Source organism: Cyrtonyx montezumae, unplaced genomic scaffold, assembly GCF_038088225.1.
Source record: "Cyrtonyx montezumae isolate F1298 unplaced genomic scaffold, pur_monq_1.0 scaffold_25, whole genome shotgun sequence".
Taxonomy (NCBI): Eukaryota; Metazoa; Chordata; class Aves; order Galliformes; family Odontophoridae; genus Cyrtonyx; species Cyrtonyx montezumae.
Window position 1 is genome coordinate 16,313,793 of NW_027071992.1, and position 20,245 is coordinate 16,334,037.

At 37.3% G+C, this 20,245-nt stretch overlaps 1 protein-coding gene across 3 annotated transcripts in view; it reads left to right on the forward strand.

Moving 5' to 3' along the window:
* The window catches only part of UBAP2 (ubiquitin associated protein 2), a 112,329-nt gene that overhangs the window by 28,794 nt on the left and 63,290 nt on the right, over positions 1-20,245 (forward strand). For all 3 annotated transcript variants that reach the window (XM_065740099.1, XM_065740101.1, XM_065740100.1), the window contains exons 5-9: positions 3,519-3,672; positions 5,207-5,284; positions 11,334-11,388; positions 12,545-12,648; positions 19,390-19,442. In XM_065740099.1, the coding sequence (XP_065596171.1) occupies positions 3,519-3,672; positions 5,207-5,284; positions 11,334-11,388; positions 12,545-12,648; positions 19,390-19,442 (444 nt within the window). The remainder of the gene's footprint in view (positions 1-3,518; positions 3,673-5,206; positions 5,285-11,333; positions 11,389-12,544; positions 12,649-19,389; positions 19,443-20,245) is intronic.

Consider the following 20,245-nt stretch of genomic DNA (forward strand, 5'->3'; position numbering starts at 1 on the left):
TTTATTTAGGTGTTTGGAACATGTTTTTGTTTTATGCTGAGCTGTTTGAAGCACCTCCACAATCGTGAGTCCTGAGACTTTGGCAGTACTGTGTTTGCTACTATCTCTGAAAATCTAAAAGTGTAGGGGAGTTACTTGAAGACATGTCATACTTTTAGGAATACACTGCAGGCTTTGAGGTCTGTATCTAAAAGATGAGTAGGAAGCTAATAATAGCAACAGAGGATTCAGCAAATAATTCTTTTGTTACTGTGTTGCTCGTTTGGACTTTATTGAGAAACAGAAAGAGGAAACTTGAGCTGTGTGTAGCAACAATGTCACTTAGTATTGCACGGCAGCTGAGGGTTTTCACTAAATTGCCTTAAGCTTTTGCTGGAGGGATTTACAGTTTATCTGAGACCGAATCCAGTTTACTATCTCATATAAATCAGGAAAGAAATCTGTACTTGCTTTCTTAGAACTGAATGTTGACTGCTTCCTGTGATTTATCAGGGTGTGCTTATTGTTAGTGAGGAAACGTTACTTTGTACTCCCCAGATCTAGGTCACATACTGTTCTAACCAAGGGAGCTTTCTTTTCTATCCTCTTTCCTTTCTAAGAGTTGAAGTCATGTAATGCACAGCAATGTATGATGCTGAGTGAGTAAGCTGATAGTAGAAGTGACCATTTCACCTTGATTATACCAATCATGGTAACATGCTATCTTTTCTGTCTTCTTTTGTATTTCTAATTTTCTAGTTGAAAATAGTTTTTTTGATTAATAAACAAAAGAGCAAAAGAAAAAAACCAAACACAAACATCCAGAATATTAAATGCTTTCTTGTCCTTGTTGCAAATTGTTAAAAGTAATGATTATATGGTATAAACTTCCTTTAGGATACTGTATCTTCACTTTTTGACAAAGTCCCTCTGAACACATTGCTGTCCATAGAAGAAACGCAACTCACAAAAAACATACTGAGAACTTAAGGGGCACAGTGATGAAGGGTGAAAATATATTAATTAGGAAGCTCTTCATCAGTGTGTGAAGTCATTTATTACTCTTTTTGGAATTACGGACCTACAGCTTGAAATGGTTTGTTGCTGGGCCGTTGTACTCCAGAACAGTTATAGTGTGATAGAAAGATGGAAGCAGAGATGCTACTTGTTCTGAGTACAGATTGCCAAATCTGTTTTGAACTTTGCTTTGCTTTAGTGCACTGTGGTTTGGTGTTTTTTTTTTTACCTCATTTGATAGATGTATCTATAGAGTTTGAAGAATTTGAAAAGCAAGGAGTGATAGACAGTGTCTATTTATAAATTGTTTGACACACTCCCAGATATGTTTCTTATTTTTATTTTTTTAAAATATTGTGATCCTTAAAGCTTTGTACTCTGTCTTTATGAAGCCTTTTCACTTAGAATAGTTGCGATAGTCTGGCTTTGGATGTATAGAGGGAGAGGAGAGTGGGGCATGTTTCTTTGCCTAAGACTTTTGATTTCCTACAGGAGTAAAAACCATTTTATGCCCAACCATATTTTAGTTGCTCAAGCTTTTGAAGGTAGTTTAAAAGGGGATGAGGCAAGCAAGAGGGAACTTGTGCTATATATTTCCAAGAATCAAGTCCACAACTTCAATTTGGGTTGCAGAAGGCATCCTCGGCTGAAATTATAATCAGTTAACTCCTTAACAAAAGCACAGTAGTCTGTGATGTGTACCCATGCACAGACACAGCGCAGTTCCCAACTTCTCAGATTCCTTTAAAATTACATTGTTTGTTTTTCTTGTATAAATAGTACTAAAAGTCTTTTCAAGTCCCAAAGCCTTTGTGATTGTCTGAAATCTTTATCTGTGGGAAAGCGTGGAAATTAGATGCTTCCATTGCTGTCCTTTTACTGATACTTTTCAAGTCATATAAAGCTTTGTTAAAGAGAGTCTGCTTTTACATATGATTTGAAAAATTCAGTTAGTTCAGGGAATTTCTTAAAAAGTTTAAAAAACTTTTGGCACTATACTCGTTAGAGAAATAGTGCATTCTGAACCATCTAGATTTTTTTTTTCAGATGTCAGTGTAGTTACTTAATTCTCTTGAAAAATCTCTGTAACACTCAGTGTGTCCTAGTGTGTAAAAGTTTCGTAGGCTACGGCAGCTGAAATCACACACACACAAAGTCGCAAGGCTTGGAAGATACTTCAGTAGATCAAGTCCAACTTGCATGGGAAAGCAGGCTCACTACTATAGGTTGCACAAGTAGATGTCCAGATGGGTCTTAGATAGCTCCATAGAAGGAGGCTCTGCAACCTCTCTGGTCAGCCCATTCTGCTCTGTCACCTTTATGGTAAAGAAGTTACTCCATGTGTTTGTACAGAACTAATGTTCAAATTTTAGGCTGTTGCTCCTTGTCCTGTTCCTAAACACCACTGAGGAGAGACTGGCCTCATACAGTACTTCATTTGATACTTACTGGAGGAGGCTGAGTTTTCTGTCAAACAAATAATATAGTGTTGCTCAAACAAGCAGTTTTGTGCTTCTAATCTACAGCATTGGTGCTTCACCTACGTTGGTTTATGGCACTGTAGTCCTCAATACTGGAGATTAAATTGAGCAGGGATTTCAGCTTTCTTTCTCACATGCACTTCTTCAAAAAGTAAGAGTGACTATTCATATACTTACTCTCCTACACAGTACATTTAAACTTTATGTTTACGAACTGTTTTGCTACCTGCTTGCTCATCAGCATTAATTTTCTTAGTTAGGTGACTTGGATTAGCTGGTCACTGCCTATTTTGTGAAGGCTTCTTATTTGTCTGAATTGAAAAGAAATAAGACAAGACCAAAATCACAGACATTTTGCCTGTTGTGAGATTATGGGCTTTATTTAGTGCTTCATAGTTAATGGCAACTTATCTACATAAGCAAATATCCTGTATGTAAACTGTATTTAGATAATAAGTTCTTAGGGAGAGGAACATTGAAAGTATTTGCCATCTTTGTGGTTTACAGATAATAATTTTCTTCTTTACTCTGCTCAGTAGACTAAGCATGCAATTCCATAATCCATGAATGACTATTGTTTTTAGCAAATGTTTTAGTCACTTTATTTTCAACTCTTACAAATGTTCATGTGGAAGTGGTATTATCACTGAATTTATGTTAAGGATGGATTTTTATATTAAAATTAAGGTCTGATGTTTGGACCTCAGTCTTTTTTCTTGTTTAGATATACTATTTCTTGGCTTTTGCTCTCTGTGATGAGCTTTGGCTGTGTGAGCAGATGGTTTGGCTTATTGTGACCACCTGTATCATCCAAGTTCTTAGCCTGCATTTGATTTCTAATATTTATTTCTTTCTCATCTCTTTGCAAAAATAGAGCTAAATTTTCCATTTATATCAGTGTAGTACTTGGTATGTATTACTTACCTGGTATTATAGAAATACCTATTTTTCTTCCTTTGAAGTGAACAGCTGTAAGATGATATAGATAGAGAGCTCTCTTCCTTTTTGACTTCTGAATCTAATTCTATTCTATCTAAATAGACTTCTTGGGAGACTGTAGGGGGAAAGAAGAAAAGCCTTGGAAAGGAAAGTTCAGAAAACAAAGAGAACAGAGGAAAACAAGGGTACAGAGAAGTGAGTCGTGGACGGGGAAGTTCCAACAGACGGGGACGAGGAGGCAGCCGTGGCCGAGAGTGTACGTACAGGGGCTCATTTTAAAAGCTTCAGATGTCTGTCTTGCAGCTGAAACTGGTTGAGAGTGAATGTTGAATGGAACAAAGTCTTCAGAGCAGAAGCTCAGCACTGAAGTGCTTATAACTTGTTTTTTTTGACAGGTGTACTTGATTTCTCCACTTGATTTTTTGCAGAGGTTTTTATTACAGGCCAAACCAGCCTGTAAACTGTTGACATGAGACAACTCAGTTTAATTTAAATTTCTGTCCTTTTTGGTTAATTGATGTTCTACAACTTTGTGTCCGTCATGTAAGTTTTAGAACTGAGTCTTTGTAAGACTGCCTGAAAGCAAATGTGTCACTGCACAGCTGATACATTTTTTTTTGTTTCTTTTAATGGAAAAAAGAAGTCTAGTTTTGGCCCCATCTCCTTTTAAGAGTGGGAGAACCTGAAGATGTTCTCATCTTCTCATAAGGGGAATGAAAAAGGTGGGAACTTTATTAATCGGAACTTTATTAATCTCTAGCATATGTTACTCATCTCGTAAAACAGCCACAAGGTGAGTTTCTACAACAGAAGTAGTACTTTGTGAAATGAGGCATTTAAATAGATTGTCTATGCCGATGCACTATGTTGTGCAAAAGAGAACTGAAATTTTCCAAATTACGTAGAATCACATTAAATCACCACTGAATGTACACATTGCCTTTTTTCTCTTAAGTTATATCTGCAATTATTTAAGCTACCTGTATTTCCTGTGACAGCCATAAACCTTTATCATAACACTGATAAATGAGCAGAAAATGAAGGGGATAAAGAGCACAACCAAAAGAACCCTGCCTTTTCCCCAAGAAGAAAGAGAAATGTTTACAGTTTTAGCCAAACTTTTGTAATTCATGGCTGGAACTTATTCAAGTACTGTGCTGGTCAGTGAAGGCATTGTGAATCTTTGTAGAAGAATTAAAGTGAGGAGAGAGATTTTTTTTGCAAAGCCGTATGCTGCTTGTTTCTGTATTAAACTGGAAATACAGATCATTACCGAATCCTGGTATTATCTTCTCTCCTCTATATGCATTCTTTAATTGTTAGATTGGTGCTACCTGCTATAATGTGTAGTACAAAATTCTTGGCAGTGTTCTAAGTGTTCAGTTATTTTCTAAACCCCTCTTTAAAGGAGTCAGGAAATGTGGCACGGGACTGGAGGATAGGGGAAGAGTTGGTGTTATTGGTTATCTTACTGTTGCCAACCAGCATGTTATCAGGAAAGTGAAGTATGAGGCAGAGTAATTTCTTGCCTCTTTAGAGATTTGAGACCTAAAAAAAGTGTTGTATCTGCTAGAACACATAACCCTCTTAAAAGGTATTTTGCTTCCTAGTTGTCCAGTTTAAAGTAGACAACTTGCTTGTAGCTTGGCCTGCAAAAAGATGAGATGGCTGAGATATCTTGACCATAGTGCTCTGAAAATCTTTTATTTTTGAGTACAAGTTAAGCAGATAACTGTATTGTCTCATGGACAGGTCTCTAAAGTTTCTCTTAAGCTGTCTTCTCTCCACAGTTAGAGCTGAAGAAAATGGAGTGGACAACAATCAAGGAGGCAGGCCTTCAGACCGTGGGAAGCGTGGCCGTGGGAGAGGTGAGATGGTGGCATTGGTGTGGGACTGGCACTGATTTCATTTCCTGAAATGGAACTTTTTCATTTATTTAATTAAAAGCTTATTTTTAAGCATTTGTTGGTTATCCTTTGAGAACATGAGCACCTCAGCCACCTTTTAATTGAGATACCCTCTGCACCTAACCGTTTTTGAGACCCCTAACCACTATGAGACCGTTGTTAGGTTTCATAATGGCTTAAAAGAATTGGCACAATCATCTTCATGGCATTTTTTTGTGTGTGGGACTGGTGTCCTCTGGCCTTGGAGAGCTCTTCTCCAAATTGAATCATGACAGCCTACTGTGTGTGGAAGTATTAATGGACTCCTCAAGATGTACCTTGGCAGCAGGAGAGTGCAAGATTTTTCTGTAGAATTCTTGTGGAGGGATTTGATAGTTCTTGTGCCATTTCATTGTAGTGGATCCTGTTGTAAGGTTTGCCTTCTGTTTTTGGTACCCAGTTGGAGAGCACTAGTGACCCTAGAGGTTTTTTTTGTAAAAAACAAAACAAAACAAAACAAAAAAACAGAGAGAAAGAGAATTGGCATGGGAGTATTGTTGAGGAAAGCTATGGAAAGACTCAGTACTTACAGACGCTACTCTAGTTGTGTTCTGTAGAAGAGAAAGATGATGGCCTTTGTTTGATGTGGAAACAAGAGATGCATAGTTGGTTTACATTTTCATTTGTTCTAGTAGAAAGAAGCATGTTGGTTTTTTTTTAGCTAGAAGGGAAATGTACACCTAGGAGTGGTACAGCTTGGGTGGGGAAAATGAGTATTAAATAAGCTATACCAATGAAGTGCACAGCAGAGCTAATAGCTTATTAAGAAATGTCTGACTTAGGCACTCTAGAGTAGCTTTGCAGAAGAGATTGTGGTATAATTCACTGTTGAAAGATGGAATTTAAAAGCTTTAGTTGTCACTGTAAAATAATTATTTATGCATGTTGTAAATCTAGGACTTAAATTTTTTTTGGTGAAATTTCGAGGTTAATTTCAAGTTCACTCTGTATTTTTATTTGTAACCATATGAACAATGCATTGCGTTTGTTGCCAGCACTAGCTCTGTAGGTGAATATCATGTTTCAAGCCAAAGCTTTTAATTGTCAGTGTCAAACTGAGGTACCTGACTGAAGAAACGGGAGGAACTTTATCCAGTTTCTGTTACTGGGTTAGTGTATATAGTATTTCTGTATCTCTTTACCAAATATTTTATACTCTGCATTAGTGTGAGCAAAGTTCCTTGATGAAGTCTTTTCAACTGTCTGTGATAAACCCTTTGAATGGTTTCCTGATCGTTATATTGCAAGTATGCATGCTATACAGTACAAATACCTAGCTTAATTTCATAATGAGAGCCCTCAAAATCTACAGGGAATTATGTAAAGCTGTATAATTTACTTTTCAGTATTTCAGGGATGCACGATTCTCTTTCAATACGAGTAGATTTTATTTTAAGTAAAAGCTTCTTGCCATTTTATTCACTAGCCTTCACTGTTAGACAGAATAGGGAAATATAGGAGTAAAGTACTTCAGCTAGAAGTAAATAGACTGTGGGTAATCACCACAGATCCCTTTTTTAGAAATGTTTCATTCAGTGTGCGTAGGAGTGTAGACATCGTATAAAAGTAGGGGTCAGCTAATATCTGAGCAACGCACTCTTTCTCTATTTTAAGCTACTGTCTCAGCATGGAATTATCTTTTTGGCTGCTTTGTAGGGGGAAAACTGTTGGGTCACTGTATTATTGCTTTGTTGTAGAAGAATCTAATGTTAAGCAATGACATGCACTGAGAACAGAAGAAACTGAATTGTGGTGGTAGTGTACTATTTAATGGGGAGGAAAACACCAACCATGATACTGAGAATTTCAGCCTTAGTGCTGTGGGCGTTAACTTCCTTACACAGTGGATTTTCCATTAACGACTGTGACATTCCAGGGTAATAGGTATATAATGTACAAATGGAGCTGGTTGCTGGCATGCAAGAGATCAGGGGTTTCAAGTAGTTGAAGTATTACTGACCAAGGAGGAGAAAGCAAAAGAGCACTACAGGAGGTGTTCTGTGACACATCCCAGCTGGGGCTGCTTTGCTTCTCAGCTGTTAATATTTGCTTGCTAAGCAGCTTGTAAACTTTGATTTGGAAAAGAGTCAAGGAACTCATGTTTTTAAGGTGGCCTTCCCATCTGTCTTTCTCTTAAGAACTGAATTTCTTGGATCAGTTTAATTTATCTGTTTTAAAAAAATATCACTAGTAATAGTGATTCTGTGTTAGTGATGCAAGGACTTATAACTAGAATGCAATTTCCTGAAGAAATTGGGAAGAGGGGTGATTATGCCTTCATGACTGTCAGTTCTAGGGAAGTTTACTTGTTTGTGGATTAATCAGCTGTAGTGCTATGTATAAACCGACAGATTTCACAGGCATGGTATTTTTTTATATTGCTCTTTTGTGCTGTTCCCACATCTTCAGTTTTAAACTCACATCTGGTTCCCCCACTGTCCTGTACCCCACATTGAAATGGGAGTGGCAGAACTACAGAAGGCTTTGAATGGTAATGGGAAGATGGCCTTTATGGGCTTTGAGGAACAAGCATTGTAGAGCTTTGCAGCCTGGAGAAGAGAGGGCTGAATGGTTGCATGATAGGGATCTGTAAGATTTCTGCAGGAAACGTTCTGAGAAGAAATCAGTCTATCAATCAATTGACGTGAGCATGAGAACGAGAGGATAGTAAATTATTATGTTACAGGTTCAAAATGAACATGAGGTGATGTTCTTACATGTAGTTAACCTGAGGAAATCTTTACTATAAGATTATACTATAATCTTTACACATTCTGAAAGCGTACATGTGCTGACACTGAACAAAATCATTCTGAAAAAGAACCACAGTGAAAAAACAAGACCAAAAAACAATCACAGGAACACAATGAGGGCTGTGACTTATGTAAATTATCTGGCTCTAGAGATCTTTGAGCCACAAATAGTTGAAGACCAAGAAAATGTCCAGGGGGATTATGCTGTGCTTTCAGTTTTTGCATGGTTCCACAGAAGTCTCCTGTACAGTAGCTGATAGCAGGATAGCAGGTAGATGAACTTGTGGTCTTCATTTGGCATAGAAATTGTTAGATTCATACGTAGTCATTTTCCTCATTTGTAAAGTGAGAGTGAATTTCACTCTCATTGCTATTCCTAAATCCTCCTTGTCGTTCTTTCAGAGTACCAACAGTGAGTTCCTTCTAGCAAGACAGAAATAAAAGTGAAAGAGAAAAACATGATGTTTTAATTTTGGACTTAAAATTCATGTTGAGGAACCTTTCAGACTTCTTAAAATTTTCCCGGTTATGTTATATAAAAAAAAAAAATACAGCAGCTTACAATTTTTGTAAATGTCAGAGTAGTCCATCTTTTGTGTACATCATCTCTCTCTTAACCCAGAAAAAAAAAAAAAGGCCAAACCACCTTTTTTAGCTAAATGATTTTATCTGGAAGAAAATGAGCTTGAGCTTCTGCAACCAGAACTGCACGTCTAAAGGTTTTATTTTTATTTATTTATTTTTAAAGCTTTGCACATATTCTGAATTTTCTTTGCTCTAGCTAGCAAGGATGTTCGTTTATTTCATTTTTTATTTCATTTGTTTGTTTGTTTGTTTTCCTGAAACATGAATGCAGAGTAGAGCTTCTGGAGGTCTGAAGTTTCTTTAGTTTTCCTTTAGTTGTCTTTCATTGGCTAGAAATCTCCATGTATCATGTAGATTCTTTTTTTGTTGCTGTTTTGTTTTAACATAAGTCATTTGTTTCTTTTCAATGTAATTGTGGCATTGTAAGTTTTCTCCATTTGCTTCTCAAAGTAGTTCTTAGAGCACATTCAGTGTATAAAACTGACCCAATGCTTCTAACTTTATGATGATTAATAAGAGAAGTGATTTGAGTTTCTACATATAAACCTCTACATTTATTTTTGTAGTATGGAATACCCAGAATAGAAAACATCTTCCTTGTTACCTATTCCGAAGTGGTAGGCCTTTATCTCCTCATTATCTTGTGAGTGGCATGCTCTGCATTTCCAAGAACACGGGCTTGGGCTGTCAGCTGCTATGTAGTCTGAGATAAACACATCTTTGAGGTGTTACCTGCTCTGTCGGTCTGTACTCTTCTCCTTTCAACTATTCTTAGGCCTCTTTTTTAACCTTCATGCTTCTTTGTCTAATTCAAATTATTCAGCGTGGAAATCTTACATATGTGATAGAGCATGTATTCTGGAGGAAGAATTTAGATCTGTAAGCTAAGCTGTGTTCTACAAAATAGGCAGAATTAATGGATGCGTGTGTCTAGTGCTTCCTTGTGGTATGTGTGTGATTAGGAGAAGAAACATTCTGAATGAAGTGGATGAACCATTCTTTCCATGCAGGGGTGGTACCAGAGCTGATTTTCTGATTATAGAAGTTTTGAACCTCCAGTGCATTTTACTGGAAACTGAAAAACTCAACACCTGTTTCTCTTTTGGAATGAATGGTGGAGAACTTACATGAAGACAAGTTATAGCCAAAGGGAACCTAGCTGACTGAAAGAAGTGTTCTGGAAAGCAGAGAAAGAACCAACAGTATACTGATGAGCAGAGTTAAAAGCTTAAAGAAAACAGAAGAATATTTTAAGTAGTTCATTTAAAGTTATGACATTGGATAGGGTAGTAGTAGGAATGTTAATTGGAATCACCTTTAAGCATAGATCCCTATTCCTGGAACAGAAATGAGTAAGTTATCTTGCCTTCATTTTAGGCTGTTGCTCGCAGATCCAAGTTGAAAGAAACATGAAGGAAATTTATGACTGTTTATATGAGACATGGCAGTATCTTTATTATTTCCTTAATGTCCTTCATTTACTTTTTTGCTTAGTATGCTGATTGACTGTAAGAAAGTCTGTTCCTTCAATCAAAGTGGAAGATATAGTGAGCTACTGCCATGTTGTTTGTTTTCTTTGGGGGTAGACTGAAACTATTGATTGAAGAATAGCAGATTGTGAATTACCACAAGAAAACAAAAAAGTTTTTGGAAATGTCATGGTTATGCTGGAAACCATACACTGATCTTAGTACTGCTAGTTATGTCTCTTATGCAGCGTGAACTGACATCAGTGCAGGGAGGAGTTGGTGATTTCTGTCTGCTATTGCATTTGAAGATTGCAAAGGCAAAAAAGGAAAGCCAAGTTAACCAAACAGCAAAAAACCCCACAAAAGCAGGGAGGCATTATGATAGCTGGGGACAACATGTTTACCTTATTTTTTATTTTTTTTCTGTGAACTGCCCAGGTGTAAAGATGATTAGTTCTCTGGCATTTACAACGAGGGATCTGATTTAGAGAACTCATCCAATAGTGAACTAGTTGTTTTGTGGTTAATCTGTGGCTGCATTTGTATAACTCTCAGTGCGGGAGTGGAGGTTGGGATCACAGGTGTGGATGACCTCTGTTAAAACAGTTCTCCCCTTGTACATTCCCTCCTTCCCCCACCCTTGTCTCACAGGCAAGGAGTGACAGGGAATTTCTCAGGGAATGTTCTAAGTATGCATGGAGGCTGTGATGTTAGAGCCTCTTGCCTAAGAGTGGGAAAATAAAGACAAAGTTTTGAATATTGTCTAATGACTTGGCGATAGCAGCCTAATTTGGGATGCGGCCAAGTCCTGTAGTTAGAATTTTGTGCTACTTCTCTAGATACAGAAAAGCAAAAGCAAAAATATTGCAAGTCCTGCTGAAACATTCAGTAAACTGTGACTTAATTGAATCATAGGATGGCTTGGGCTGGAGGAGACCTTGAAGATTAGTTCCAACCCCCCTCCTGTGGCATTGTTGCCTGCTGCTAGATCAAGCACTAGATCAGGTTGCCCAGGATTGCATATATTAGGGAAATGTTCTGTGAGGAAAATATATTTAACTAATTGCAGTGGTTTTCTTTTCAGTCATGGAATCTTTTTTATGTGACAGGCTAGCGACTGGCTCCTTCTCTGCTTTTGCTGTTAAATGGTGTTTTCTCTCCTAGGGTTTGGACGTGGCAGAGGGAGAGGAGCGGGGAGGTTTTCAGCCCAAGGCATGGGGTAAGAAACATGCAGAGCACAGATTCTGGGGAGGATCAAGCTAAGCAGCAAATATTAATTGCCACTGTATGGATTAGTATTGCTGTATGTAGAGTAAATCAGCATGGATGCAAAAATTCACAGCTCTCTTGGATTAAAATAATCCATTTATTATCTAGTAATTCTAATTGGACAATCCTAATCTCAGCTTACTCAGTGTGTCAAACTTGAACTCCTTTGTACCTATCAGTAACAGCCACATAGTGCCATAGTGCCTAGGAGGCCAAAAGTTCGCTGAAGTGTTTATTGTCCAAAGCCAACTTAAAAATATTTGTTTCACTGTAATGTGAAACATGCGAGCCCTAAATAAAACAGAAAGACTAGTGATTATGAACTTTCTCCTGTTTTTGAGCTTTCATGCTTTAGCTTTTCGGACATGCATGTACTCCGAAATGGAATCAAAAGAAGTTAATGATTAGCTCTAAAAATCGTTTTCAGTTTTGTCAGAATAATTTGACTCAGAGAAGCATAGCCTCCACTACTTTCAGTGTTTGCTTGAAATGACGTTTCTTGTAACATCAGTGGTGTCACAATGAACAGAAGGCTAGTTTTACTTCTCTGATAGTCCTTCTTGTTCACAGTTTTGATGATAAACTAAAAGGAAGTTTTTCTGAATTAGTACTTTTTACCTGTGATAGGCATCTGTTTTTTGGCATTGATGTCGAGAGTGGATTCTCAAATAGTCTTGATGATTTTCTGACTGCTGTGCTGCATGAGTCTCTTTCTCCTAAAGTACACAATACTGGTTTCTCATCAGCCTGCCACTGAGAAGCTATCAACTGAGTAAGGCTTACTGCTGACCTTATAAACTGATGTGTTATAGAATGGGGAGGAGTAGGTTTTTTTTAACTGCTTTTTCACAAATTCTTGTTTTGGTTAAGTTTCTCAACAGTCTCCTCACTTTTTTTTTTTCCCTTCCTTTTACTTCTTTTCTCTTTTCTCCCTTTTTTATCCGTGTCTGCTGATAGAGGAAAGTTTTCTTTCGGAAACCAAAATATCAAGATAAATATGTGGAAATCAAGATGTTAAACACAAAACTTCAGCTAAAAATAATGGCACTTGTGTTCAATGAATGACCCATGTATTCTCTTCCATTTCTCAACTTTTAAAACTCTAGGACATTTAACCCCGCAGACTATATGGAATCTTCTGCCACTGATGGCTCTGGGACAAAATCAGAGATTTGGGAGACTGGTCAGAATGATGCAGATGATGGAACTGGTAAGATGCTTCCAGAAGTAGAAGGATTCAAATGAAGAGCAGTAGCAAATTTCAGTTAAAATAACCATTCTGTTAGTATTCAGTTAAGTCGTGGAACTGTGAATACACCTCACGTGGCACAGATATTAGTTCATTTTTATATCTTAACTGCTGTTAAATTGCAGAGCATGTGCTGTAGCCCAACAAACTCAGGTTAAATTGAGTGGAAGTTAATTGCAATTTTTTGTTTGTTTAATGCTAACAGTCCCTTCAGAGACAAAGGGATTTGATGAGTTACTGAAAGAAACTTGTACGTGAAGAATTGTTTAGTTATCTGCTGAAGGTCACACGTGATTGTAGTTAGAGTACTGCGGTAGAGCATAACTAAAAGCGATTGGTTCACAGACGTTGAGCCAAAGCATCAGAATACCTACATGGGAGAATGAAGAGACAAATGGAAGATCTGCTGATGAATATAAATCCACTTGGTGACACTGAGATGGCTTTGGAAGCCCCATCTATACAGGATAAGAACCTGAGCATATGAGTCTGTGGTATGGAGGAGATGTCTGATATCTGACACCTTTTGAAAAGAAGTAATTACTAAAACACAAGAGGGGGGCACTTGAATGGAAGCCAAAAAGGCATTTTGCCTCCCTGAAGATAGAGGCATCCGTATGTGTGTTTCCACATGAAGTTTCAAGTATGAAATGTGTACTCCTGGCTAAAGGCAAGAGGCAGTACAGTCTGAAAAGAAACCATTTAACTACTCTCATGGTGATTTAGAACTGAAGAATGTGGCCTGTTTATCTATGATTTCGAAAAGAACAAGATGGATTGTTGCTTCCCATATTCTGTGGCAGGAGATGAAGACAAAGGAAAGCCATGGCATGTCACGATCCATGTGTATTATTATCTTATTATCCACATCTGCAAACTACTGACTGACAGAAGATACTTTTTAAAAATGACAAGAAAAGCCCACTCTAAACAAACAAATTAATTAAAAAAAAATCAACAGCCAGGAGGCGTGACCTTTCTTATCTTTTTTTTTTTTTTTTAAATTTTTTTCACATTGTTGAAACTGGCTATGATGATTTTTTTCACAACTCTTGTCAAGTGTTGAAGGAAAAGACTGATCCTGGAGACTAGTGTTTTCTTTGTTGAGCATTGCAGTGCTCTTGAGGTGCAGCTTTGTAAACTTCATAAAAGCCATTTTTTCCCTTAACCAGAGAAGCTGAAAGCAGGCTCATTGTTTGGGTGAGCTTATTGGGCAGTTTTTTGTCACTCTTGAATGTCTGGTAGACCAGTGTTAGAAAGTGATGCTGAGTATTTTAATGGCTATTGAAAGAAAGCTCTGCCAAACATGGCATCTTTTCAGGGAATTACTTTTTTATATGATTTGGTGCTATAGTGCAGAGAGGAGCATGCCTTTTACATGATTTGTGATAGTTTTTCAATTAATTTACTAGGTAATGAGTTGGGCAGGTAATAACTTGAAAATACCTGTAAGAATACTAATGCTAATGTTTGCTACATGACAGTGGAAGACAAGGTTGTATTGTCACAAGTATTGCAGAAACAGTAAGTTAGCTCTCTAAAGAAATACTCAAGAAAGGCAGGTGGAGGCAGGAACGGAGTTGAAAGATTTGCCATTTATTCATTGATGAACGAACCCAGCTAAGAGGCTATGGTTTACAGCTTGCACTTGCATTTTGCTTCCTAAGTCATCTTGAGTATTTTGACTGTCCTTGTAGTGTAGCTACTGTTTGCTTACCTTTTCCTATGGTGAGTATCTCCTCAGTCTTCAGTAATGGAAGAATTTTACTTGGGAATAATTGAGTGGCTGGATGTGGCTGAACAGATTCCCAGAGTGCGTCTGTAAGGGATTTGCTGCTAAGTAAATCAGTGGATACTGAAAATTCACTAGCTTGTGTCTGCAATTTTTTAATGCCACATCTGTTTTTGCTGTTAGGCCATACACACACCAGTGAAAACTGCACTGGGTTTCAGCAAACAGCTAAAGGCATATATGGGAATTTGGGGAGCACTGTGGGAGGTTTCCTTGGCTTTGTTGGTTCCTAGAGGGTATGAATGAGTGATTGTGTGAGTGAATTTTTCTGCAGTATGTGAAATGTTCATCAATGTAGGGAGTTTCCTTCATAATAATTTGGTGAGTGGGAATTCAATGTAGTTTATTGTAGAAGTTCTTCATAGGTGCCTAGTATGTTTTTACTACTAGTCTTCCTTTACTTTCAGTGAAAAGTTGCCATAGCTGACAAAACTGCATATATCAGCTCAGGGAGAGAGTTTTATTTTATAAAGCTGCTTCTTTAAGCAAGACCTTGGAATGTCAGAAATGTCCCTAAGCTGTTTACCACTGCCCCAAAATAAAATGAAATTAAAAAAAAAAGAAAAAAGAAAAAAGACTCCACAAAACTTCAATAAATGTAGGGTATAAAATAGAATTTAGTTTTATCAAGAATGGAAACACTTTCAACTGTGGTTCAGAAAATGTGTTAAAGGGTCATTGAAGAGTAGAGCAGCTGGGGTAGTAGTTCTAAAGCAAGAGTGCTGAGAAGGAAGGGAAGCAGGGGTGAAACAGAAATGGCAGAGGAGATATGGGGCTGTGAGCAGGCTGAACAAGGCTGACCTGTTATTTTGGCTTGTTAATCATAAATATTAGTTTGTGGTTTTTTTTTTTTATTAGTTCCTCTTAGTTTACAGAGCCGTGTTGTTAATTACAAATGAACAGTTCCAGTAATAAGGTAACAAGGTGGAAATGCTAATGATGTCAGTGGTGAGGCATGTATTTGTATAGAGAGAACCTGCAGTGGGCTTGTGAGAAAAAAAATGAGAAATGTGAGAAAAGCCCATATAATCTTTGATCTGCAAAGAAGTAAACAAAGTTACCTCATTTTAGCTACACGGGGAATTAAAAAGGGAATAGCAGGCAACTACCAGGAGAAACTAGACCAGTTTTGTGTATCAAAATGTTTTATGAAGTCATCCTACAAATTTAAATCCTTTGTGAAATCCCGAGTCATTCTTTTTTAAGTAAGTGCTTGAGAGGATTAACTTCAAAATTTTCAGTTGAAAGGAAATACATGATTTGTTTCTGAAACGTAGTTTGCCCCATACATGCTCTCAAAGTGCTGTGGTCTTTCTTAACTTGAATCGTTGCAGATGTTGGAGGAATCTTGGCAGCCTGAAAGATTTTTCTGTGGGCAATGTTATGTAATTTTATAGAAAGGCTAGTTTGTTCTCTGGATCTGAAACTTAATGTTGGTGGTTGAAATAGAAGGAGAATAAAGGTTGAATCTTAATGGTTCATAACATTTTCTTGTAGTTGTGCCGAAAGTATTCAGCACCCTAGTTTTTATAGGAGTAACGGTTAAGGTAAAAAGAAGGGACAGGTGGAAGGAAACAAAATGACGAATGCTCTTCCTAAAGGGAATATACTTGGACAGTTTGATATTTCCTTAATGGCATGCTGAGTCTTTGTTGTAGTAGCTGAAAAAGCAATAGGGTATTACCATAGTAACCACAGTAACTAATGAGTACACTTAATACAGTAACTAACAGCTAAGCTTGACTAAGCATAAACAATAGTAGCTATAGAAGGAAGCAAAAGAAGAAAATGTGGCGACCCGGGGTTGGTAGATAAGGTAGGGACAGACCTTAAGAGGCGTAGCCATGGAAGAAGATATAAGGAGATGTATGGGACAATAAAAGCGGAACTTTTGCCACACCACACTGGTGCAGTTTATTTATGTCAGGCAGCACCAGCACCGTATAGTTCCCAGGCTTGTCAGAGCGATGACACTTTGTCTTACTTTTTCTGATATACATGGCAATGGGAGATCTCAGAGATCAGATAAATTAGGCTGGAGGTGCTCACTTCTCAAAGTAGTTCATAAAAATCCATTCCAGTGGTTTGCTGATCACAGAATGGTTTTGGTTGAATGGGACTTTAATGATCTAGTTCTAATGCCCCTATTATGAGCATGATTAGCTTTACAACTTTGTAAGACAGCCATTTTCCCACTGTCAGAGAAAATGGCTCTTCAGTGCATTTCCTCTTTGTTTATGAAGGCACTGTGCCTTTTACCTACAGAGAGGTGGGGTCGGATGTACTGATACGTTATTTTTTATAGTGTTTCATAAATCTCACAGAAAAACTTCATCTCATCTTGGTAATAAACAACCTTAAATGACTGTGAAACTGAAGAATGACAACCTACAAAAATAGATTATAGTTTGTCTGTCCAAGGGATATAAGGGTATTGAAAGTTGCAAGGAATTTGTTGATTGAGGACTGTAGTAGAAGCCAGGAGGAACACTTTAAAGAATCCTTCAGGTCATTCTAGAATGTGGAAGCAATGAAGAGGATTTATACAGAAGTTTCAGATAAACCAAGATAAAATAATCTGGGGACCAATACATGGATTTGGCTCATAATTAAAAAAAAAAAAAAAAGAAAAAAATGTGACAGGAAGTGAGGAATTGGATGAAAATAGTTGAAATTTTATCAAAACCCGATGTTCTACTTCTTGCTTTATGACTTTCTAGAACTAAACTTGTTTCAGAAGTAAACAGGAAATGGTCACAGATGGAAGTGTATCCTGAAGTTGATATGATAAGGATCTTCGAAAACAAAGCTTAATTTCAGTGGAAAATAGAACTGTTATATAGTAATGCTTTGCAAGGCACGGGGGTTAAGGTTATTAAGAGAATATATGGAGTAACAGTCTTGCCAAGGTGAATTATGAACAAAAAGGCAATTGTTACACTTGTGACAATAATCTTGTCAGTACTTAAACTATTAGCAATATGGATTTAATTTGGAGAACAGATGTAAACAAAGACTGGAAGATTGACTTGGGAATGTAGAATATTAATATTTGTCAGTAACAAACTTGGCCTGGGACAACTGATAAAATAATGCAGGGCTGTGTTAAAAATTTGAGAAGAATAAATGCACAGAAATGCATAATCACTAGAAGCAATGTGGAACATTAGTGATATGTCTCAGGTATTGTTCCAAACAGCTCCTACTTCTCAATGGTGTGTGCGGGTAACACAAGAGTGGAGTATGCTCTGCCAAGGCTTTTGCTTGTTTGTTTTAATTGACTGAGCTTCACTGTTGGATTTCTGGCAGTAGCACAAAGTATTCATCCTGTGCAGAGATGAGTCTTGCTCTGGCCAATGTGAGTTAAATACGGACAGGACAAATACGAGGATGAATTTGTTTAAAGAAAGTGAATGTCGAAAAGACTCTCTTCTGGTCAGGAGAAGGGAGAACATCAACTTTCTATAAAGGGTACTGCTTACAGAGCTTTGTCTGTTTTTCAAGACTTTTTGTGGAATTGAGAGTTATCTAGTAGCTTGAGGTATTACAGTAATTTTGATATGCTGTCCTATGATCATTAGTTATTTTTCAAGTGCATCAATATTTTACAGTAAGAAAAAGAAATATCCTAATTAGCTGATTAGCAAAAAGAAGAGCAAGAGATGTTTGAGGCAATCTTATATTGCTCCACCAAACCAGCACAGAGTGGATGTTACCTTGTTCTGGAGCTGCCAAATAGTTTTGGATTCACAGGTATAAAATCCCTCCCTTCTTGACCTGTGCATAACTCCCTATGGTTGGCCTGCTCCTGACATGGGGCTAGTACCATTCTGCCCTGCTCTGTCCTGGGTTCTGCTTGCTCTAAGCCTACTGATATAGTAGGCTATATACTCTATATACACTATATATATACTCACTATACCATGCTGATATAGTGAGTAGCTGCATTAGTGTAAGTGAGGTTTGGCACTGTCTTCAAGGGGCTTTATTTTGGAAAGAATTTATCTCAAAGGCTTTCTAGTTTTACGTGAGATTAAGGTTGAAGTTCCTTTGCTCTTGTGCTTGTTCAGAGGTGAAACTTTACTGCTGTGGTTTTGTTGTCTTGTGACTATGCAGTTGAAGTGAAGGCTCAAACTGCCGTGATTTCCTTTTTCTCTGTGCTTATGCTGGTGGGCAAGGCCTTCAGTCCATTCATCATTCTTGCATGTCTGGGTCTGCTGTTTTCCAATGGAGGGTGTAGGTTTCTAAACCCATAGGGTTATTTGGTTCAGTTTGACCTTTGCTGCATGCCACAGATTAGGCACTTTGCACCAATGTTTGCCAAAATTCTGCTGGTAAGAAATGCTTTGCAGCTATAGGCCAGTCGTAGGCCAAATGACTTTCCTGCTGCCATTGTGTTCTGACCTAAAGACAGTGTTAACAGAGGAGCCCTTTAGAGGCATAGTTGGGTTTTTAATTTGAGTTTGTCTAAAGTAGGATTATGAATGTTGGGGCAGGTGTTCTGGTTGTATTTTGGTGGCATGGATTTGTGTATGCAACTGAGAGAGCCCATGGAGGGGCTGAGTGGCCTCTCCTTGTCACCAGGGATAGGAGGAAGTTCTTGCCAACATTTAGTATTTTATCTCCGGTTGCAGACATGCGTTTGTGCAAACCGTCCCCTACCACATTGGCTAGGAAATTCCTGAAATCATACACTGAAGTATAAAAGAAACAAAAAGCCAAACACCTCCCCAGTTTTTAAATCTGCAGATGAATATTCTATGGCTTCTCATGTTTCCAACCAACATCTCTTCGCTTTGTGTTTCTGCTAATAATCAAAACAGGATTGTTTATAATGCAGGAGGGTTGATATATGTAATAATACTTGCAGATTATAACTGCTTTTTTATTCCTTCCCCTAATTGTAATAGGTGCATGGAAAAATTCAATAGAAGAATGGACAGCAGAAGATTGGAATGAAGATGTAAGTTGGGTAGAGAGCATTCATTATATATATTTTCAGAGTATGCATTGTTTTCTAAAACTAAATGTTGCAATTAATTATTTGGATTTATGTGGTGACACTTCTTACAATGTTTTCTGCTGTAATTCTGTTTCAAAAGAGTATATATTTAGATGAGCTTTAGTTTTAAATAAAACTAAATCAAGGAATATTATTTTATTTTGCTTGGTAGCCTACATATGGATAATACAATCCTAAGTTTTATCCCCAGTTAACTATTAGTGAATTGTGGTTCTTTAATGCATAACGGTGGTGGATATTATCTGCATATTTCCACCTAGTGTTGTGTAGGAATTAAAGAGCTGTATTATTGTATTGTCTTTATGTAATTATTGAAATGGTAAAGTTTACTATAAAGTTTAGACTCTTTATTGATTCTTTTTCTTGAAATGTGCATAATTATCCCAATCAGTTGTCTTCATGTTTAGAATAAATTAATGTTTAGAATATTGACAGAGGAGATAGTAGTGTGCTGAAGTTAGCACTTAATTTCTTTGTTGTTTCATCATGCTACATTGTTTGAAGTACTGTACCAATCTTTGTTCTTTAGTAGGTAAGAGGCACTTCTTCATTCCTGAAAAAATATTTTGTGTATTTATCAATTGTAATTACGAGTTTGCAGTGTATTGTATTAAAACTTAGGCAGCTCAAAAAACAAATGAGGTTGCAAGAAATAAGGAGATAAAACCTCACTGTTTAATTCATTTTTCATCATCTTTAGAAATGTCTTCTATCAATTAGCTCAAACTTATTTTCAGATGAAT